This window comes from Choloepus didactylus, chromosome 2, assembly GCF_015220235.1.
Source record: "Choloepus didactylus isolate mChoDid1 chromosome 2, mChoDid1.pri, whole genome shotgun sequence".
Classification (NCBI taxonomy): Eukaryota; Metazoa; Chordata; class Mammalia; order Pilosa; family Megalonychidae; genus Choloepus; species Choloepus didactylus.
The window spans coordinates 216163473-216187663 of NC_051308.1; the positions used below are offsets into that span (position 1 = coordinate 216163473).

General features: G+C 41.8%; 1 protein-coding gene across 4 annotated transcripts in view; it reads left to right on the plus strand.

Moving 5' to 3' along the window:
- The window catches only part of CSMD2 (CUB and Sushi multiple domains 2), a 646653-nt gene that overhangs the window by 419043 nt on the left and 203419 nt on the right, over positions 1 to 24191 (plus strand). For all 4 annotated transcript variants that reach the window (XM_037827786.1, XM_037827788.1, XM_037827789.1 and 1 more), the window contains 4 exons: positions 4770 to 4939; positions 10976 to 11132; positions 12939 to 13130; positions 18063 to 18189. In XM_037827786.1, the coding sequence (XP_037683714.1) occupies positions 4770 to 4939; positions 10976 to 11132; positions 12939 to 13130; positions 18063 to 18189 (646 nt within the window). The remainder of the gene's footprint in view (positions 1 to 4769; positions 4940 to 10975; positions 11133 to 12938; positions 13131 to 18062; positions 18190 to 24191) is intronic.

The following is a 24191-nucleotide window of genomic DNA, read 5'->3' on the forward strand; positions in this document are numbered from 1 at the left end:
TGAAAAATTACGTAAAACCTCAATATACACAATAGATAAAAGCAGCACTGCACTGACTGAAATAGGAGCCAGTGTCTCAGTGGCCCGTGGCATCAGCCTTGCCTGAAATAGCTCCGTGGAGCCCTAGGACTCTGCAAGGAACAGTTAACAGAGGCTGGCAGGATGGGAGGAGCCCAAGCTGTACAGTTACAGAGGCCCAAGATCGAGTCTCCATTCTGCCACTTACCAAACTCCTTCTCAGTCTCAGCTTCCTCATTTATAAAACAGACATAACAGTATCCGACTCACAGGCTTCATTCCAGGATTAGATGATGTAATTTACATATGCCAGGAGGCACCAGATAATTATCATTATTTTGCCAGTAACCTTTTACAACCTCAAAAGGGAAAAATTAACACAAGTCACTAATGATGTGGAATTCCATTTTAAAAAAATAATTTATTGAGGTGAAATTCCCGTAGCAAAATGAACCATTTTAAAGTGAAATTCAGTGGCATTTAGTACACCACAGCATTGTACACCCATCACCTCTATCTAGTTCCAAAACATTTCCATCACTCCAAAGTAAAACCCTTTACCTATTAAATGGTTTTTCCCTATTCCCCCCTACCCCAGCCCTGCCAACCCAATCTGCATCCTGAATCTATAGATTTATCTACTATGGATATTTCACAGAAATAGAATCAACAATATGTGTCTTTTCAGGTCTGGCTTCCTTCACCTCACATAACGTTTTGGAGATTCATCCATGTTGTAGCACGGATCATTAGTTCTTCATTGTATATACACATGCAATTCCATATTTTACCAATTAAATCACCCTAAGGTTTATCCCTTCTCCCATACACCATCCCCAGAAGTGTCCACCCACCCTGACTTGGGCACACACACACACAGGCATAATTCCCCATTTGCAGGTTCAGCTCATATTCTTCACAGTTGATGCCAAAATGAACTGCTTGAATCGCACATGAAGTGAGAGCCAACTTAAGGTGGCATTTTGAAGGCTGTGCCCCTTTCTTTAGAGAACTTTTGTATTTGTAATCTTCTAGATACTCCCTGGGTGAGGACTTACATGAGTCCAGTTTCTATGAGCTCTTTTCTGGGATTAATTTTGAAGGACCATCCCCCACATTGTTGTTAGATTGTTTGGGGGATTTTTTGCAGATTTTTTTTTTTTTCCATTCTTCTTTGTTTGTTTATTATTGCTCATTTTACCAGTCCAGCTACATGGCAAGTCCTTTTGTGTCCCAGGTTAATGGGTCGTCTTGGCTTTCATAAAGTATCTGGCTGCTAGCAGTTCTTTTCATCCCTGGAAAAATATCCTTGGCTAGGCGGTTCTGGGGGAAATTTTTCATGGACCACAGATGCTTACACTCCTTAAGCTCTTGCAGCACTGATCTCATTACATAAACTCTTTCTTTAACTTTTTATTCCAATTACTGTTTGTTCATGACACCTTACAATATTTTCATTATTCCATTTGTCTTCTGTTTCACATGTTATTAATAACACATGGCAATTATAATCACCTCTAATTACCACCAGCTCTGTAGCAGAAGCTGGGGCTGGAGGTATCAAGGGAATACCCAACCAGGGGTGCTACCAGTTGCCATATGTATTGTAGGTGTAAATTGGATGGTTTAGCCCACACATTGTAACCAGGGAAGTTCCTAGCTGAGAAGGAAATGAACACCCCTAGGCTCTAATCCATGGTGTGACAGGGTTGACACAGCCCCTGACCTCAGAAGCTCCTGAATTTTATGTGGAAGTGACAGCCCCTGACTCCAGAGGACCCCCGTCTGCAACAGGAGGTATGGCCCTGTCCTAGGGAACCCCGGTGTCATGGAGAAGACCTAACCCTCCACCTCCAGGGCCCTGGACTGATGGATAAGATACAGCCCCTGCCCTTAAGGAAACCTCCTTTGATGGGGGCAACAGAAGTCACAGATGTCTAAATCAGCAGCAGCACTTTCCTGCGCATGACTGTGTTTCTCTGGAACATTTATTTGTTTCCATTTACACTTCTGTTTGGCTTTCAGCACATCTGCTCACTTCCCCTATTCCTTTGGAAACTCTCCCAGAAGCAAGCGCCATGTCCCTCTACCATCCTGCACCCTCCATGTGCCCAGGACAGGGGCCCTGGTGGGGGTCAGGACGTGGTGGATGGCCAAGGACTGACCACATCTGGAGCTATCAGCCCAGTTTCCATCCTCATGAAGGTGTTAGGTGCATAGGAAAAATGAGAGGGTCATGCTATGGCACAGATGGGGCACATAGCTACTGGCCAGGGAGGGGGTCCAAAAATATGCCAAAACCCATGTTTAAGGGAAGCCGACTGTCAAGAACTAGGCAGAGGGTAAAAGGACTCGGGAACATTGAGGGTGCTATGAACCCTGAGCAGAAGATGCATGCTTCCCAAGAAGCGTCTCAGCTTTCTGCTGGTCCCAGAGCACAGGCAGTTAGTGTTCCACATGGAATAGATGTGTCATGAAGATTCACCTGGGAGAGATGGAAAGAAAGAAGAGGAATGACACTTGTGGAGGTCCCCCCATGTGCCAACCACTGGGTCACCTACTTTACATATACAATCTGATTCTTTTCATGAGATGCTGTTATTGTCCAGATAAAGAGACCAAGGGTCAGAGAGTTGACAGAACACGTCTGTTTGACTCTGAAGTCCCTGCTCATTCCACTGCACTACATTGCCTCTCCCTGCATGGAGGGGAATGGTGTCTGACCCCAGAGACAATGGAGAGACCCTTCAGGGTATGGTCATGTGATTTGACTGAATAATGAATGTCTAAATGTGCATGGCCCACGGCCCCTTCCTAAGAGTTCCTCGTCTCAGCTCTTTCACCTAGAAAATTTACACACTCTAGAAATATAGCTACCTAAATTATCACTAGCCACCGCTCCCGGGGTGCCTGCCTACCACTTTCCCTTTAGTTTTATGCCCCAACTCAGCACATTCATCATGAATGTTAGTTACTTTGAAAACAGGCTGGATTTAAGGTGCCTCAAAGCCAGCTTTCTCCTCCATGACAAATGATGACTTGTATAGTCTTAAGAAAGCAGCTGGTCCTAAACTAGTGAGTAGGGCCTATTGAGAAACCAGGGACTTGGTGATGAGGCCTGATCACTGTCTCCAAAGGTCTAAGGATCAGGCTTGGGGAATGGAGAACGCAGTGGGCCCAGGAATATAACTAAGGCCACCACAGTGGCAGCTCTGAATGTTCTTGTACCACATACTCCCTCTAGACTAACTCAGCCAAATACATTTCAGGCTTAGGGCAATTAGGGTTGAACATGTGGTCAAAGCTGGGTACTCTGGGTCAACCTCTTGGTCCTTCCAGCCAAGGACTCTGCCTAGAAAAGGGGCACTGGCAGATGGTTTGGAGAAAGCAGAATCGCTACCATTGACCTCAAAGATTCAGGCCATGCTCCAAACTCCCCATATGTCCAGACAAATGTAGGCCCACCATCTGGACTTGTATTTAAATCCTTCCAGAACCTAATTATTTTTAGGAATGTATATTTTCTGAGCTCAGTGTACTCCATATTCATTCATTCATTTGGCAAATATTTATTTTACAGGCAATCTGGCTAAGCCTTTGAGATTCATAGATTCATAAAACATGACCCTAGCCCTCAAGTAACTCACAGTTTGGGTAGGGGATACAAGCAAATGACAAGCAAGCATGGTACAATGTGGTAGGTGCTATGATTCAGAGGAGCCCAGGGCACCTTGGAGAGAGGCTTCACAATTACTCAAGTTCCTGGCAAGCCAACTGCAGGCCATGTTTGTTTTCTTCAGGACTCCTGAGCTATGTCCCCATTCATCTGCTAGTGCCTGCCCCACTCAGGCACTGAGTGGGTGTTGGAAGTTAGAGACACAACCAAGCCCCAAAGGATCCACAGTGCCACCAAGGAGATGGAAATGTTAATAAACAACTCAAGTAAAATATGACAAATGCTATAAATAAAGACCTGTAAAAGTTATGTGGGAACAATGGGGAAGGAATGACTCATACTGGGGGTGGAGAAACCGATCTTGAGAGGAGAGAGTGAGTTCATTAGTTGTTGAATGAAACAATTCCAACTGTCTATGCTGAAACTTTCTCCTGGGTCTCAGGAGTCCTTACTTCCAGGACAAAGGAGTTCTCAGCCCCCTGCTCTTCCTGAATTGCTAAGCCTCGAGTTTGTTATCTTTCAAACAGGGTTGATAATTGTGCCTCCCTTATGGGTTGAGTGCTGGGACATTTCTTATGGTGTTTTGCACATAAGATCTCAGAAGATACTAGCAATTATTATTTGATACTATCCCCTCTTAGTTTCTATCCTCTAATAGTAAAAAGACTTCATCTCTCTTCACCTGTCTTCCCCCCAATCCCCGTCACTCCCACCCCTAGCCCCCTCAGTCATTTCTGTTGCTGATACTCTATGAACAGGTGTGGGAAACAACTGCTTTATAAAACTGTGAAAGTAAAGGGTGCCTGGTGGGTTAGTTTCTATTTCTGCAGAAGAGAAACAGACAGATAAACAGAGAGAGAGAGAGAAGAAACCAGACAGAAATAAAGGTGGCAAATTTTTTTTAACATTTGATAGGCAGTCTTATAGACAAGCAAACAGTGGGCAGGTAAGCAGGATTTTGGCAGGTAGGCAAACAACTTGTCATCTTTTTTTAAGGTTCTCCAGAGCTATGAGCTCTGTTTCCTGGGTGCAGCTGATGGGGGTTAATCTGAGATTATTGTGATTCTATTTCCAGCCAAGTGTGGGAATTCAATCACGGGCACTCAGGGTACTTTGCTGTCCCCCAACTTTCCTGGGAACTACAATAACAACCACGAATGCATCTACTCCATCCAGACCCAGCCCGGGAAGGGGATTCACCTAAAAGCCAAGGCATTTGAACTCTCGGAAGGAGATGTCCTCAAGGTAAATTGATAGATTTCATGGAATATGTGTACTACAGTATGTAAAAGTGTGGTCAACACTCACTTGTTTATCCCTGTGTGAATCATCCCTACTTTTCCTTCCCTCCTGAACCCCAAGATATTAACCTCTACCATCTGGGAAAAAATGAAGACCTAGGAGAAGGATGTGTGAATGTCTAAAAAAGTGACTTTTGTCAGATATATTTTGATTATGTGTTGACAGTATTATAAAAAATAATCAATTCAGTTGTAGTGGCCAAAGGTTTTCTATTACAAATCCTGACCATCAATATGGGTAATGAAAAGCTATTAGAATGTGTATATGAGGGCATGTGTGGATGCATTGTGTAAATATGTATTTGTAGATGTAGATTCTTTTACATATGTCTCCACTGTGAATGAATCTGTGTCTATGTATCTATTTGGGTTTGGGGATCTGTGTCTGTGCATACTTGGTTCAGTATATGTGTCTGTGCACCTTGCACATTTTGGATTTATGTTTTGGTAGAGTCTAGCCCATTGCAGTAACCTAGATATCCAATGGTGATGGCTCCGTGTAGCAGTGGGGTTCAAGCAAGTGGAGTCAAGAGTGAAGCAGGGCACTGCCATGGCTGTCACCTAAGAAGAGGCTGCCATGATGACATGTGCATGTGTGCAGCACACACACACACACACACACACATACTCTTTAGCACCAAGGAGATGCCCTGGCTGTGGCCTCTTCTGGCTTAGCTCTTCTGTACCCCCTTACATACTACTGCATATTTCCCTTCTCCCACTGTAACTGTGTGCCAACAAGAAAAATAACCAGATATATGAAGATATACAGGAGATCAGAAGAAATGGATCTGTCTGAAGAATCAGAGTTAAGCAACAAAGAAAACACAAGTTAAGTTCCTAATTTGTATTCTTAACAGGTTTTGAGAGAATATTATATTTACAACACTAAAATAGGCAATAATGAAAACAGAGCAATCTGAGATGAGGAAGAATTGAGAAGAGATGAAAAACATGATCACCCAATTAAAAAAATGGAATGGAGGCAATGAAGGGAAGATAGTAAACCACAGAAAAATGAAATCAGTTTATTATAAGATAAATTTGAGAACTTCTCCCACGTCTCATAAAGAAAGGAAAAAGAGGATTTTCTTCTATTAATAAAATGTACAATCAATCCACAGTAAAACATTATGTGCCAAATAATATAGCAGGAATAAATTAAATTAAAACTGCAAGAAATGTACAAAATTTTAATAAAGTTACAGGTGCCGTGGAAGTTTTTAATATATTTCTGTTAGTCTCTGCCAGATCACCTAGGTTAAAAATAAATAAGGTTTTGGGTAGCTTGAATAATTCAGCAGAACAAATCCAAAGAAAAAGAAGAAAGATTTTTATAAAGATAAAAGCAGAGATGACTGAAAAAAGAAAACTAAAGAACAACAACTATTACCAACAAAACCAAAAGCTAGTTCTTTGAAACATAACTAATAAAATAAATGAACATGTCGGAACTGATCAAGAAGTAAAGAAGCCACAAATCATATTAGTAAAGAAAAGAGAGCATAACTACAGATATAGTAGAGATTATGAAACTAATAAGAAAATATTTAGGAATAAGGTAAGACAAGAACGCTTAGATGAAACAGAAATTTTTGTGGTAAAAATACAAAAATCAAAAATATATAGAAAATCTCAGTAGGCCAATAGCCATTAAAATTTTGGAATTCCTTCTCCATACCCTCTCTCAAAGGCCCCAGTCTTGACTATTTTACTGTAATCTTTAATAATGCTTCGAGAAACAATCCCTGTAACCAACCTGTTTCAGAAAAGAGAAAAATAAGAATCCATCTCCCGCTAATTTTTTTAAATGAAGCAGGTAGAAACATTTATACCAAACAGTATAAGGGCAGTATAAGGACATAAACTATTAGACCAATCTCACTTATCATCATAGATCTGAAAATTCTAAATAAAATATTGTCAGAGTGAATCCAGCTGTGTATTAAAACAAAAATGGCCAAGTGGGATTTATTCCAGAATTGTGAGGAAGAGTCCACATGAGAAAAGTTTATAACATTATTTATTAGGTAAACTATATAAAATTGCCATTTTTTGGTCAAAACAAGTTGAATAGTGAGTTTCAGGTGGTTCAACATAATATCTTATAGACAGATTAGAAGGGGAAAATGATCCTACCAATACACACCGATACATCACGTGATGAAATTCAATACCCATTCATGATTTTTTAAAAGTATCTCACAAAACTGTGACTAAAAGGTAACTTTCTTAATCTGATAAATGGTTTCTACCAAACACTTAGACTAAACATTATACTTAATGGCAAAAATCCCTAAGGATTCCCAGGGAAGTCAGGAACAAGACCGGAATGTCTGCCATCACCAATAGTATTCAACGTTGCACTGAAGACCCAAGCCATTACATTATACCAAAAAAAGTACTAAAATTTAAAAGAATATAGATAATCTTATCTTTCATTCAGGAAATACGGAAGTATCAATTGATAAACTATCAGAGCCATCAGACAATTTAGCAAGGCTGCTGGTGTCTCCCTAACCAATTAAAACAAGCAATCAGGAAAAAAAAATCATAGTCATAACAGAAACAAAATGTCTGTAAGACATCTAGGAATAAGCTTAACAAAAATGTGCATAATCTTTACTGAAAAAATTTTAAAACTTTATTTTAAAGGCCATAAACAGATATATAAGTATTTGAAGGGCATAAAACATAAAAACACACTTAAAATGTAGGGAGATTTGTTCATGGATGAAAAAGGATATGATCAGGCAAGAAAAGGAAAGTAGAATTGTTGATAAACATACAAAAAATGCTCAACCTAAGTGGTTATCAAAAAATGAAATTAAAACAAGATACCATTTCATACCCATCAAATTGGAAAAAACTGTAATCTTGATACTATGGAGTAATGAGGAGGCCATCAAGCAATGCAAACTCTCATACATTGCTAGTGAGAGAGTAACTTGGTACTACTCTTTGGAGGGCAATCTGGCAATATGTAACAAAGTTGACGATTTGCCTTCCCTACAGCTAGCTTCTCTGTTCTAGATGTAAGCCTTAGAGAAACTCTGCAGCACATGTGTGTAAGCCAATGTGCAGAAATGTTCACAGGAATGCCCACATCACTTGTAATTTTGCACAGAAAGCTATCCATAGAGTATATTCATTTTGAAACCAGCCCTCTGTTAGATAGAACAGATGTGCAGAGATTCCCTTGGATTTGTCAGGAAGACATTCCAGTCACCTGTATATAATGATAAACTGGACCTGCAACACAATTTTCTTATGGTCTAGCAATATCCTCTTAGGAAATAAACATGAAGGCCCAATTCCCAATAGCAATCAAAAATATTTAAGTATAGGAAGTTAAGTACAGAACTTTATCAAAACATAAAAGACAACTTGATTCAGTTGAGCCAGTCACCATGTATTTAGATAGGGAGACAATATGATATACATTTTTTTGTAAACCAATCCATAGATTTAATGTAACTCAGACAGAATTATAAAGAATATTTTTTTATTTGGGAAAAGTCTTCTTAAGTGTATCTAGAAGAATAAATATGGGACAGTAATGAAAACAAGAAGGCGAATGAGGGAGAACTCGCCCTATTAAATATGTGAATTTATTGTAAAGCTATAGTAACTAAAGCAGTGTGGTTCAGGCACAGGAATAGACAAATAGACTAATGGAACAGAATAGAAAGTTGACAAACAAAGCTTAATGTATTTCATTGCATATACGGGGTTTGGTCAAATGGCTAATCAACCAGGGAGAAAAGGTAGACTCTTACACAGTATGCCAAAATAAATGCCAGGTAGATTCAAGGACAAAAGTACTAGAAGAAAACACTGGTTCATTTATTTATCATGTATTTTTGAGTACCTACTATGTGCCAGGTACTATTCTGGAAATTGATATGTGAATAAATATATTGTGGATTGGGTTAATTTTGTAATAGAAATACCTGCAAACATTTAAATGCTGTTGTGGAAAAATATCTAATGACTTAAAAAATATGCACATTATATAAAGTGAATGAGCAGGTTAGTATATAGAATCTATAGCTTGACCTTGTTTCTGTCTTGTTTTTTTTTTTAATCAAATATATAGAGAGAGAAAGAAAGAAATATATATAAGGTATGCAGGGAATAAAGCCTAGAAACATAGTCACCAAAATGTTAGGAATGCTGAAAGTTGTTTTTATTTTCTTTGTACTTTTCTATGTTTTATAAGTTTTCTGCAATGAATATTTTATTTTAATGAGAAAAATATTACTTTCCCCTTAATGAATTAGGATGTATAATGCTTTGAAATGAAGGGAAAATCCTGTTCCCATTATACTTTTTATTAATTTAAAAAGTATTGTCTTAATACCACTATATATCCAGTGAATGTTCAATTTCCAATTATCTCATAAATGTCATAGTATTTTTAAAATTTATAGTTTGTTTACATCAGGGTCCAAACAAAGTCCACACTTGGATTATTAGTCTCTTATGTGTTTTGTAACCTACAGGTTTTCCCTCCATCTTTTTTTCCCCTTGTAATTATTTGTTGAAGAAATCCGGCCATATGTCCAGTGGAATTTTCCACATTCTGGATTTTACTGATTACATACCCAAGATATTATTTCATATGTTCCTCTGTCCTCTGTATCCTTTGAGTTGGAAATTGGACCTAGAGACTTAATGACTTCATAGGTGATGATGTATCTCCCATCAAAAAAAACATATGATGTCTGGTTGTCTTTCTTATTGTGATAATAGCAACTGTTGATAATTAATGCCTTGATCATTAATTCCAATACAGGCTGTTTTACAGATAAAAGTATTTTTATAACAATCTGGATACAGCAGTGAGCTAAACTCTTTGAACTGGTGATATCTCAATGTTTGAGGAACCCCAGAATTGTCTCAGTCTATCAGTGATATAAAGCAATTGCATATCTGGAAACAGACTTGAGGCTCCCATGAGCCTAAACAAATCTCTATAATATACAGCACTGTTAGCTTGAAGAATGGCCTCCTTTAGAAAGCACTGCTTCATAAATAGTACAATGGAAGTATTGTTCCAATTTGCTGGCAGCTGGCACCACATCGAGTGCCATGTACAAATATTCATCACCCACCCATAGTTTCCATCTTTGATATTTACCAAAGCACCAGGGGGTCTTTCAGTCAATCATGACTTCTGTTCCTATTTGTACAATTATCTGGAAAGGAGCAGCAACTTCGAAACCTGGGGAGCCAGTTCATTATTCTGATGATTGTCGTCTTTGTTGGTGCTCAGAAGTTCAGAGGACAGATGGGAGTCAGGGAAGCCAGATGCCTGCTTGCTTCCACCCTGACAAGCCCAGCAGGCCCTAGCTGGAGCCCTCATTTTAGGAGGAAGGGGGCAGAGGCTGAGCTTAGGGAAGAGAAAGGCACCATGACAAACTGGTCATTTTAATGCCATCCTGCCTGGATCCCAGGGGCCAGGTCCAGCAGGGTGGTCAAGACTGAGACCACTTCCCTGGTGGGGTTGGTTCAGGAGAGAGGCGGGCTGCCTCATCCACTGGAAGGGCAAGATTGAGTGTTTAACAATGTAGAGATGCCTAATGCTTTCAGCCTGCCTGTCTGTAGGAACACTTGGCTTGGGGAATCAGACAGCCCCAACCTGGCTTCCCCAGGCTGCTGAGGAGTAAGCTGGTGCCATATGGGGGCTGAGGGAACAAGAGCAAATCTCCAATGGAAAGGTTAGAATAGCAGTCAGTTCCTAGAGACTGGATCCATGCTGAGAAGGGCTGGGCACAAGTGCAAACAAGAGGGGCTGTTAAGTTGCCCAACTGCTAACTCCTCTCTGCCATCTTCCTTGCATGGGATGACTCACCGCCCCTCTAGCAGCTTCTATTGGTGCTAAACTCTGTGAATGTGGGCTGTGGGGTGTGAGAGAAATGGCTATTTGAAATAAGGCCATGTTGACGAAATTGGGTTGGGGGGCTCTCTTGTCCAGGTCTACGATGGCAACAACAACTCTGCCCGTTTGCTGGGGGCGTTCAGCCACTCTGAGATGGTGGGAGTGACTCTGAATAGCACGTCCAGCAGTCTGTGGCTCGATTTCATCACCGACGCTGAAAACACCAGCAAGGGCTTTTTACTGCAATTTTCCAGTAAGTCTTTCTTGCATCTGAGTGGATGGTGAAGTCAGGCTTTCCCTCGTTCCCCAAACAGAGGGAGGATGGGCTGTGGGGTGAATATTGTATTAACTGGTACTGGCTTAGCCGGTCGTTTCTTCTGAGACTCTGGGCCTGTGATTTGAGTAAGCTGTCACTTGGCATCCACGTGCGGCTTCATGGTTTAAACATGGGGTAGGCTGAGTGGAGAGTCACAGCATACTTTCTGCTCACTAATACTTTAAAAATAATAGACATGGACCCTTTTAATTAAGGCAACCAAATGTAGCCTTTGCTAATCATGGCACTTAAAAAATAATGTTCAGCTACAGACAAATTTTTAAACTGCCAACACTGGCATATCATTATTCTTTACTACTCCCTGAAGACTTGAGTCTTAATTCTTTCCCTCTTTTTTCATGATTTTCACTTTACCCCTGGGATTTTGTAAATGGAAAGCACCCAGGTTTGTGGGCAACCCCGGAATATTGGGATTTCATTCTCCATTCTCTGGATTCACAACCATTTTATTCGTTTATTTGAGCTTCTACTTGCCCATCAGATATGAAGAAATACGATGGTGTAGACTGTTTTAAAATCTAATGAGTATCTACTTATCAACTGATAAAAGGATAAACAAAATGCAGTGTATCCAAACAATGGAATATTATTCAGCAATAGGAAGGAATGACATTCTGATACATACCACAACATGGATGAACCTTGAAAACATTATGCTAAGTGAAAGAAGCCAGACACAAAGAACCATCATCATATGATTCCATTCATATGAAATGTACAGAACAGGCAAATCTGTAGACACAGAAGGTAAATGGTGGTTGCCTGGAGCTTGGAAAGTTGGGAGGAAATGGGTATAGGGCTCCTTTTTGGAGTAATAAAAATGTTCTAAAATTGATCACGGTGATGGTTGCACAAATCTGTGAATATAGTAAAAACATCGAATTGTACACTTTAGATGGGTGAATTGTGTATTTGACTTATATCTCAATAAAGCTATTATTAAAAAAATATCCAATAAGTATACTCAAGATTCTGCAGCCTGGGCTCTAGGCGCCTGTAATAGGAGATGTTTGCCTGTTACAACAGGTAGCTTAGTGGAACTGGATTAGCTAGAGTTGCTTTTGAATCCCACTTGTATCATTTGACAATTGTGTGGCTTTGGAACAATTTATTTAACCTTCCCAAGTCAATATTCTCAGTGTATGTGTGTGTGTGCATGTATGTATGTATATATATACACACATATATATAAAATACCTATCCACAAGACTCTTGTGTAAAACAAATGAGAGAGAACACATGTAAAGCACCATCTAGTAGAGCTTTGTATGAGTCTGTTTCCTTCCCTAACCTTTTTTAAGAGTATATCTAAGCAGAACATAATTGAGCTTTTAAACATACATTCAAAGTGACTTTTCCATATTGCACCATCCCAGCAGAATGTCTCAGTGAGCAAAATGGAAAGAACAGCTCCTGCCAGCAAAACGGCATGGGGTCAAATAAAGAAATAGAAAAGCCAGATCCTATGCTTGAAAACTATTAAAAGCTGCCCTTAAAGGAATAAGTGAAATCATTTACAGACAGCAACAGGGGAAAGTCTAGTCCTTAATGTACCTTCAACTGAGCATAGAAATGTGGAGTGAATCCCACATGGGAAACCCACTGAACCCTGCGATGCTTACTGGGCATGCCCTGGAGCACCAGGGCTTTGAGGCAGGGAGGAAGCCTGTTTCTGCCACAAGAGGTGCTTCTTGCTCACTCTATGTCTTCTCTCTTCACCAGGTTTTGAGCTCATCAAATGTGAGGACCCAGGAATCCCCCAGTTTGGCTACAAGGTGCATGATGGAGGTCATTTTGCAGGGAGCTCCGTGTCCTTCGGCTGTGACCCGGGATACACCCTGCGGGGCAGTGAGGAGCTGCTGTGTCTGAGTGGAGAACGCAGGACCTGGGACCGGCCTCTCCCCCTCTGTGTCGGTAGGAAGCCTCTTGCTCCTCAAGGGACCCCTTGGATCTCCCCTCACCCCAAGCTCCCAGCTCTGGTCCCTGACCCCCATAGCTGAGGGCTGTCCCACTGGGTGGAGTCCTCCTGTTAACAGGGACCATCCCTCGCCCTGCCCACCCACCTCCTTCCCTCACTTTCACACCTCATTACATCTATGCAGCAGCACAGTCAGGCAGCCAGGAGGGGTGGCTTGCCACTGTCACACATTTAGCAAGTAGGACCAGAGCCAAGTCACATCCCCAGGATTGTAGCACTGACGATGGAGAAGGAGGTGGGAGAGTCGATTAGAAGGGGACACAGGGAGCTTTTGCCTGGACCCCAGGGTTTCCTTCACCATTCAGACTCAAACAATTGTCCAAGGCTGGGCCTCAGTTTCCCTATCAATAACATGGGCCTTATGCACCATTCTGGGGGGGAAATGTTGAAAGAAAGAATAACATAATGAACTAGCGTCTTCTTAAGCCTAAGGTGCTTCCAGAATGTCAGCAGAGGCTCTAGGGAAGCTTTATCCATGTGTCACAGGGCAAGTGAAGGCTGATCCAGGGCAGAAGTGTGAATAGACACAATCTGTTGTTCTGTTTGTCTGCTCTTTTCATCTCTTATCACCCACCTCACTGCACATATCACCCTCCCACTGTTGAGCATTTCCACAGCACTGCTTTGTTCTGCTTCCCCAGCCCTGAAAACCAGGCCTTTCCCTCTCTCCATCCCCTTTCCTGTGTCCTACAACCTCAGTATGTCTTCACAGCACTGCTAATTGTATAAGAACAAAGCATCCTTTGGGAAAAGATTTAAGTGTCTACCAAGTGCCGCATACCACTACTGGTACTGGTGTATGTCTGGATATGTGTGGAGGCAAAGAATAAAAAAAGAAAGAATAAAAAATGTTCACTTCCCTTGGAGGATCCACAATCTAGTAAAAGGAATAGTCACATGAACAGATAGTTATAATACAAGGTAAGTGTTACACAGGAGTTATATGCAAAGTATTGGAGGAATACAGAAAAAGCTTTGCATAGGAGGCAATGTTTCAATTGGGCCTTGGAAGGATGGGTAAGGATTCACCAGTGGAGGAGGGGAATGGTGGAAATTCTAGCCTACAAGTACATACAAGGACTGAACCAGCAGGATGGGAAATGTTATTGACCAAGGTTGGTTCTTTTCCACTAAATGACTATATTTTAATAGGATCTTCAACACTGTTACACAGCAGCAGGCTTAAGGGAAGGATTTTAAGCCTAAAAGTGAACAGACTAAGGTAGTGACCTGTAAGTAGCCTCTGGGGTCTTCTTCTCCCTTATGCTTGAGGTTGACCCAATCGTTAGGTGTGCCCCGTCCCTTTCCCCTTCATCCTTCTTCCCATCCTCTTCTTTCATGCATGTGCCGGGCCCTGTGTTAGGTACTAGGAATGCAGAGAAGAGCAGATCCCAGGCCTGTTGGGGAGACACATTCATAAACAGAGGGTGGCATAATGCCATTGGAAGCCAGAGCAAAAAAAGTACAAAGGAGGGATGATGGTTCACATTATAAATCAATTATTTGCTTTGCAGAAAGGATTCACTGTAAGCTTCTTTTGAATATCAAACATTCCAGTTGGACTGGTCTTAGAGGATCACTTAATCAGTAAGAGTATTTATACTTTGGACCTTGGAGGCCCTCCCCAGTGAGACTCTCTCAGGCTCAACTGCTGTTAGGGAGGGAGGCTGTGTATTTGGGATTTATGTGTATAAATTTTTATGTATGTCATGTCATGGTAGCTGTCACCATAGTCTACCAGAAATGACTGCTATAGCTTGAAGCATTCAGATGTTTTCTTCATTGACTGACTCCACAGTCAAACAAAGCAGCCAAGGCTCTAGAATGGGAAGAAAAAGAGAGAAGATCAGAAAGGATAGAGTCTTATAGTCCTGGTGTTGATGAATCTGCTGCGTGCTACACCACTTTGGCCTGCTCCTGCCCACCTGCCAGATAAATTCACCCTGTGGGGAAAGAAGCAGTTGTGTCCATGAGGAAGAGTTTCCAGTGCTGCTTCCTCCGAACAGTCACTTTCTGAGTAGCAAGAGGCACTTCTCCATCTGGAACATGGAAGGAAGCATTAGCCAAGGGAATGGATAATGTCATGCTGTCTCCTCTATTTGTGGGGCTATACAGGCTACACACACCCACACACACAGACACACACACACACAAACTTACAGCTCTTCCTTTCACCCACATTACACCCTACTCTCTGTCATTGGCCCAGGAAGCCTGGCATCTTTCAATCACTTTGGCACCTCCTATCCCAACAGCATCATGGAGGGAAGACTCGTAGCCAGTGAGGCTTTGAGCAAAGGATCTGGTCTTCCAAGCAGGCTTATTAGTAGAGGAACCCTTTCTGTCAGTCCTTCCACAGTGTCCCTTTGTGATGTCTGGAGTACATGATAAGCTTAATAGGGCCTTTGTTGCAACAGGTGAAGGTCAACCTTCCATTTGTGATCCTGACCCCATCTTCTCATATTTCTTCTAGAATCTTGCTTTATCCAGCATTCTCTTTCCTAAATAGCTCTGAAATAACACTCCTCCTTTTCATTTTCACTCATGCTGCCTAGTTCCAAACGCTTACTGTGATTTGCCTGGAAAACAATAGCTTATTTCATTCCTTTGCCCACCCACCCATCCATTCGATCAACAAATGTGTTAAGCGCCTATAATGTGCCAAACACTATATTAAAATATGATTAAGGGAAGGTCTCTGCTGCTAGGAAGCTTATATTCTTGTGGAAGAGATAGATATGATTTTAATAATATGTTACAGATGCTATGAAGTATAATGGAGACACAAAGGAGGACACTTTCAATTCTACCTGAGAGAGGGTTCATGAAAGATTTCATAGGGAAGATAATTGTCAGGTTGTCAGTACCAGTAGATGCATGAAGAGGCCCAGTGTTCCTGAGTTTGTGGAGTTCATTAGACTTTGCTGGAGCAAGGGGGGATGACGGGGGACAGCAGGGCCAAAGGGAGCACTTCTGGAGGATCCGATGGGCTCTCCTGGAGAGTTCGGGCGTCATTCCAGGAAAGACAGTTTAAAGCAAGCAATGACCAGGTCAGTGCATTTTAGAACGATCCCTCTGGTGGTGCTGCTGAGAGTGGACAAGACTAAACAGTGCCAGCCTAGAGATGATGAGGTCCTGAGCCAAGACTGTAGCAACAGAGGGCAGGCTAGGGCCGTACGTGAAAAACATTACAGAGATTCAGTCTTGGAAGCAGAGTAGATGTGAGGAGGAAGGAGGTGAAAGCCAGGAGGAGTCACCCAATTCTGAATTAGTCTAATGGGGAACATGCAACTCTTCTGATCTTCACCCCTTTCTGGAGCCCACATGAATGACCTTTCTAGTGTGTGCAGTTGATCAATTCACTCACATATGTAAACATTACAGCGATTCCCCATGAAAGCGAAAATATACAGCAGCCTGGTGTACCCGCCCTTCCAGGTCCAATGCCTGCTCTATCTTATCCCCCATCTGCCAGTCAGGAGGAACCCACCCTGCTGCCTCACACCCCTAGGATTTTGCACATACTCTTCCCTCTGTGTGCAATGCCCTCTTCCTGCCACCCTCCCACTCCACCCTGCCACTCAGCCAACCTGGTCAACTCTTGCTCCTCCTTCAGGACTTATTTGAAGCCAGGCCCTCCCTGATTTTCCCTACCTGGTCACAAGGCAAATTGGCCATGTCCTCCCCCATGCTGCCACTTGCCATGAATGCACCTCTGTCGGGGCAAGTGGCACGCACTGTGGCTCTCTCCTCCACTGGGCCATGAGCTTCCGGAGGAGGGACAATATCTTGTTTACCTTTGTATTCCTGGCACCTAGCAGAGACCCACTGCTGTCAATGAACAGGTTCAGGTGCCTTCACTGTCCTCCCCGTGGGGGTCGGTCACAGAGTAGGCTATTGGCTCTCCACCCAGGACCATTTTTTAAACACAGCTTTTATTGAGATATAATTCACATACATTACAATTCACCCATTTAAAGTCTATAATTCAATGGGTGTTAGTATATTCATAGGATGTACACCAATCACCACAGTCAAATTTTTAAACATTTTGTTCCCCCCCCAAAAAAACCCATATACATTAGCAGTCACGCCTCTATCCTCTCATACCCCTCAGCCCAATATGTGGTCTGATTTCTTTCACTTAGCATTAGTTTTAAAGTTCATCCATGTTACAGCATCAGAACTTCATTTCTTTTTAAGGCTAAGATTCCCTTGTCTGGATATACATTTTGTGTATCTTTTCATCAGGTGATTGACATTTAGTTTTTTTCAGTTTTATGGCTGCTATGAACATTTGTGTACAAATTTTTGTTTGAAAATATGATTTCAATTCTCTTGTATATATACCTGAAAGTGTAATTGCTGGGGCATATGGCAACTCTATGTTAAAATTTTGAGAAACTCTTTTCCAACCTATTGCATCATTTTGCATTCCACCAGTAATATACAAGGGTTCCAGCTTCTCTACTTCCTCACCTCATTTGTTATTTCTGTCTTTTGGATTATAGCCATCCTATGTGGGTGTGAAGTGTTATCTTGTGGTTTTGATTTTCATTTACCTAATGACTAATGATACTGAACATCTTTTCATGTGCTTTTCGGCCACTTGTATATCTTCGTTGGAAAAATGTCTACCTAAATCCTTTGCCCATTTTTTAATTGGGTTATTTGTCTTTTTATTGTTGAGTTGTAGGAGTTCTTTATGTTTTCTGGATACAAGTCTCATTCAGGGACCTGCTTATATCCTGTGCTCAGTCAATTGGAATGAACAAGGGAGCCTTGGGGGCACACAGGCGAGAGGAACCACTAAGTCACTCTGTCAACGCCCCCCTCCATGAAGCTTACTCTTTTGGGATTTCTTTCAGCTGAGTGTGGAGGGACAGTGAAAGGAGAAGTGTCGGGGCAGGTGCTGTCACCCGGGTATCCAGCTCCCTACGAACACAATCTCAATTGCATCTGGACCATCGAGGCTGATGCCGGCTGCACCATTGGGTAAGTGTCAGGGCCAGCACAGTAACCACTGGGGAGTTGTCACCATCACTGTCTCCTCAGCCACCTGGCTCGTGCCTGGCTCTCCAGCCTTACCTGAGGCCCTTTTGATCAACAGTGGTTGCTGTGGCCCCAAGCTTATGCTGGGTCTATGTAAAACTGAAAAGTCTAGTCTCAGCTTCACAAGTCTGCATCTCAAGTTCATAAAACTCACTGACATAGATGGCACAGCCACAGCAGAGCAGCTAGGGGCAGAGGCATTAAGTCATGCAGACCCCAGTTCAAATCCCAGTCCTGCCACTGGTTGTTTGCAAAACTTTGGGCAAGTCCCTTAATCTCTCCAAGACTCTCTCTCCTTCTGTGAAGTATGGGTTATAATTCTAGCTTCCCAGGATTAGCACAAAGTGCATGAATGAGATATTGCCATGCAACGTGCTCAGCATAGTACTTGGAACACAGTAAATGTTGAATAATGGTTGCTGAGGTTATTGTTCTGACAGTAAGGGGCAGCTGAAGAGCTGAGCCCAGGGAGATTGTTTTTCTTTCTCAGTCTGAGTCGCATCATCTGTAAAATGAGGACAAAAATGCCTGTATTTTAGGGTTGTGGAGGGAATCAATAAAAGTTTAGCACAGTGCCTCCTACTTGGTGCATGCTCCTGCAAAATGAGGTTCTCTTTATCTCCCTTTCCTGAGAAGCACCTGACTAATAGAAATTACTTACTGGAGTTCCAAGGAGTCAGAGAAGAAAGGAAAGTCACCATTTATCAAGCACAGGACCTGGCACAAATACATCATCTTATTAACTCCCAATAGCCCTATGAAATAGACATTATTATTCCCTTTTTATAAACTACCAAACGGAGATTCCAGGAGAATGCATAGCCTGTCTAAGTTCACACAGTGAATCAGAAAGCTGGGAACCCAGACTGTTCCAGATCTTCACATTATATCACACTCCTGGCAAAGCTGGGCCTTCAGTTGTGGTTCAGATGAGTTATGAGGAAGAGAGAGCACTCTGCAAGTTAGTTAGGGTGGCAGGATGAGCAGAGGTGTGGAAAGGGGTTCAAACAGTTAAACAAGGGAATTAGAAAAAGGTGTAGGAGACTGTCTGGCTAGAGTAGGGGATGCATATGGACAAGGAATGGGACTTAGATTTAGAGTGTGGCCAAGTTATGGAGAATCTCAAATGCCAATAAACAACAAGGAGCAATAACAAGTTCTTGAGCAGGGTTGACCTACCATGGTTATGTGCAGTTGAGAGCTCATTGGAAGGAAACCAGCCAGTAGTCTGTTGCAATGATACAGAATGAAGTTTCAAGGATTTGGAATAGTAGAGAGCCAAGAAAATGAGTAGAAGGTGTAGCTCAGAGAGGATTCCTATCCTTGAGAGTTTTCAGTTAAGGAGAACTGGATGGAATGGGTGTGACTGCACAGGATAGACATATTCATATATTTAGTGTTGTACACATGTCCTTAGGTTCAGTTCATTAAAAATTAAGGAAACTTATAAGTCTTTGATATGTGCAAGTTTTTGAGCCTAATTCTGTGCAGGATAGGGATGACAGAGCTCTCAATGACCTTGCACTATTAGGGGGACAAGTTAAATATACACATTCATGTTGCACACCACTGCTGGAATAACTGTCTAGAAGCACACCTCTGATTAATTCATCCTCTGATTAAAATCCTTCCATGGTGCCCTATGCCCTCAGAATAAAAGCTAAACATCTTATCTTGACTTTCAAGGCCAACATGACCTTAACTGACCTCTCCAAAGTCTTCTACCCACTTTGCTTCAGTGACATTCCAGCAAAGCTAAATTACTGGTGACTCCTCTACATGTGCTCATGGTGGCCTAGCTCTGTGCTTTTGTTTCTACTCTGCCCTCTGCCTGGAGTGCTCTCTTTCCAAAGGTCTAGTCTAAATTCCCCATCCCTCAAGGTCAAGTGCAATAGTCAGCACACCAAGGACATTTCCCCCCAATGCCCTTTCCTGAGAGTTCATTGCCTTCTGGCACTGACCACTTTCTCCTTTATCTATGTTCATTCCTTACCTCCCCTCCTAGAGCTGTGATCTCTGCCTCGTTCATCTTTGCATTGTCTCCTGGCTCTCAGCACAGTGGCCCTAACACCTGCTGGAGGATCAACAAGTGTTTGCTGAATGAATGACTGAATGAGTCACTGAGTGATTGAATGAATGAATGAAATAGGACTTAGCGTACAGGTAGTTAGATGACTGGTGGAGCCATGATTGTCACTCAGTAAATACCAAATGAATAATGAGTGAATAAGGGCATAAATGACTATTCTCCTCTCGTGTACACATATACAATTCAGGAGGTTTTCTGACTTTCCTTCCTTTGAGCACCATCCATTCATTCACTCACATAACAATTATGTTTGTTTAATTCATGGTAGTACCTGGTTGAGGTGCTGGCATTCCATAAATGAGCCCTAGTCACTGTTCACAAAGTGTGGAGGAGATATGCATGTATGATGGAGTTTTGTGCACAGCACAGTGGTGGCTTAAGGAGAAAGAAATGAAAAGGCAGGACAGGAGATCAGGAAAGTTATCCTAGAAAAGATGGCACTAGAGCTGAGTCCTGAACAGTGGAGAGGAGCTTTCCAAGTAGCCAGGGAAGAAGGTTGGCAGGGAGGGGAATGGCCTGCCACGCACAGGGAGTGAAGCAGTGCAGTCAGGTTCAAGGAGCTGGAAGTGTTCCACGTGGCTGGAGCATGGCTTGCGATTTGGTAGGTGGTAAAGTAGGTGGTACCCAGAGCAGAGAGGGTCTTGGGTGCTATGATGCTGGATTTGCACATGTTCTGGCAGCCTTGTGGAGATGGGTTCAAATGGGATAGACTGGGTCTGGAAGACCAGTGAAGAGGCTGTCTCAAGAGTGTGGTTGGGGGGTGATGAGGTCTGAACCCAGGCAGGGGCTGCAGGGATGAAGAAGAGGGGACAGTCAGGAGGTGGTCAAACCAGCTGGTCTCACTCCCTTAGTAAACATGGAAGTTGAGGTTTCTTTTGTTTCCCCATGTTTTTATTGTGTAACATACAATATGTAAAAGACACAGGGAAGTTGAAAGTATAGTCCAGCACCTGAATACCTACTACCTACACTCAACCATTGTCAATATTTTACCATATTTGCTTGTTTTTTTCTTCTTGTCTTTCTGTTCTTTTTCTTTTTTCTGAATCACTCAAAAGTACATTGTAGACATGATCCATCATTCCTAAATACTTTGGCAGGCATCTTCTAAAAAGAAGGATATAAGTTTCCATAACACAGCAACATTAGCACACCTAAGAGAACCAGCAATAATTCTCTGGGAATTAAGGTTCAAGACAACGGTTAGAAGTGAACTGGGGAGGCCTTGGAGCAGCTGACAGAAGGAGGACACGAGAAATAAATGAAGGGACTTCTGGGCAAACGCAAGGATCATTATCACTTATGGGAATGGCCAGTATGGGGTGGGGTGGAGGGGAGTCAAGAGGACCCCTTCCTAGTCCTCAGGAAGAGAAGATCAAGCAAATATAGGAAATGTCCTTTCCAGAGCAACATAACAAGACATATGAAGTCACGGGGCATGCTAGGTGAGTATGTGAGGACCCTGAGATGGGAAATAGCGGGGAGAATGTAAAGTGACATCAGCCCTCAATTCTGGAAGGCTTCTTGAAACCAAAGCAACCTCAAAGGAACTAATGCTGAGTAGGAGAGGAGAGCTTCCCAGCCTGTCAAGAGCTGCTGAGACATAAACAGTCCCCTTTCCCTCCATCATTCAGTTCCCCCATCCCAGAATTAACCCACCCATCTTTACTCAGACTGCCCCTCCCTTCCTCCTTGCCTCCATCTGCCCCCACACCCCTTGCTTGAATAACCAGCTGCAAACTTGGGGAACTCATCATTAGCCTGAGTCAAGACTAACACAAAAGTCCCTTTTGTGTTTGAGCCCTTGTTCAGAGTAAGATTTAGTTATCATTTTCTCAAAATGGGAGTATCTTTATAGAATTTTTCTGTATAAAAAAGATACTCATTTTTAAAAATTCAAACCATACATTTCTAAAGTAGGTCTCAAAAATCCCCTTAATCTTATTCTGTTCTCCACACACCTCCCTCCCCACAGATAACCATTGTTATTGGTTTGTTCTACTGATTCTTTTAGGTATTTTAAGCCAATATATACATAAAGAAAATTCAATAAACATGTTTTCTAAAATAAGATCATCTGTATGCATGGCTCAGTAACTTGCTTTTTGTTTTACCACTTAATCGTATATCAGCATCTTATTATGTCAATATATATAGATCTACCTCATCTTGTTCAACAGCCATAGGGAATTCTATTGCATGCATACCATAATTTATTTAACTACTCCCCTATTGATAAAGTGCATATTTTAAGTTTTTCACTCGAGAGAACATTCTTCTTCGTGAATCTCCATACAGCTATCCAACTCTTAGAACATATTCTTAGAAGAAAAGTTTTGATACATGGTGTCAAATTTCCCTCTAGGTATTGTAGCAATTTGCACATCCATCAAAAGTCTGGGATGGGCCTAATTCCTCACACAGATCACTAATGTTGTCAGTCTTTTTAGTGCTTACCAGTTTGTTGGAAAAAAGGATGCTTAATTTTTTTTTCTACTTCAAGCTATTTGTACATTTTTCTTTAGGGGAGTTTGTCTTTTTCTTGTAGCATGTTCTACTGTGTTAATTACTAAATAGTCTGTAGTTTCAGTTTAGGTTTCCTTTTTTTCACACAATTTCAGCTTTTTCCATCATTGTAAAATGTAATATACATACAGAAAGGTGTTAACTTTCAGTATGCAGCACAACAATCAGTTATATAGGTAATTTCAAAAATTGTGGGTTACAGTTCCACTGTTTCAGTTCTTTCCTTTCTTTCCTTATTATGCAATACAAGGTATATACAGAAAAGTGAAGACTTTCAAAGCACAATTCAATGAATAGCTATAGAACAAATTTCAAAGGATGTTATAGGTTATAGTTCCAACATGTCATTTACCTCCTTCCAGCTATTCCAACACCCCAGCATCTAAAATATATATATTTATATAAAGTTTCATTATTCATAGACCTTCGTTAAATCTTATCTTGTTTGTTGCTACCCCTTCCTCTCACTTAATCCCTTTCTCCATCTTCAGGGATGTCTTGGCAGTAAGCACCCTAACTTGTTCATATTGAAAGGGGGTGTCGACAGCATGAGGAAGGGGGCTGCATCTGATTGTTGTTCGTAAAGAGGCTGTTGCCTCTGAGTTCTAGGACTTGCCTAGCATAGGAACACTTTGGTGGATTTAAGTTTCTGAGAGAGAAAACTTAGTGAGTGAATCTTTTATAGATTCTCAGGTAGGAAACTAGGTATTTGGGGACTACTTTTGGTAAGGGCATGGCATGCTGTGGCCAATTGGGATGTCTAGCTGGAGCTTCCATAAGAGAAACCTCCAGGATAGCCTCTCAACTCTATTTGGGATCTCTCAGCCACTGTGACCTCAGCTTGTTACCTTTCTTTTTTCCCCCTTGTGATCAAGTAGGCATTTTCAATCCCTCTCTGCCAGGGCCAGGCTCATTCCTGGGAGTCTTGTCTCATGTTGCCAAGGAGATTCATTTCTCTGGGAGTCATGTCCCTCATGGGGGGGGGGGTGGAGTTAATGAATTTATTTGCCGAGTTGGGCTTAGAGAGAGAGAAAGTCCCCATCTGAGCAACAAAAGAGGTTCCCTGGAGGTGCCTCTTAGGCATAATTGTAGGAGGGTTTAGCCTCCCATTTACAACCCTAAGTTTCACAGGAGCAAGCCTGAAGTCGAGGACTTGATTTATTAAGTAGTGTGTTCCTAACTTCAATTGGTATATATTCTATCCCAAGATAAACAGTCAGTTTCTTGCATTATCTTCACTTAGTTGTGCAATCATCATCAGTTTCAACTTAAAACTATTATCATTACATAATACATCCCAGAGCACTTATCAGCTGCTAATTATTCATCC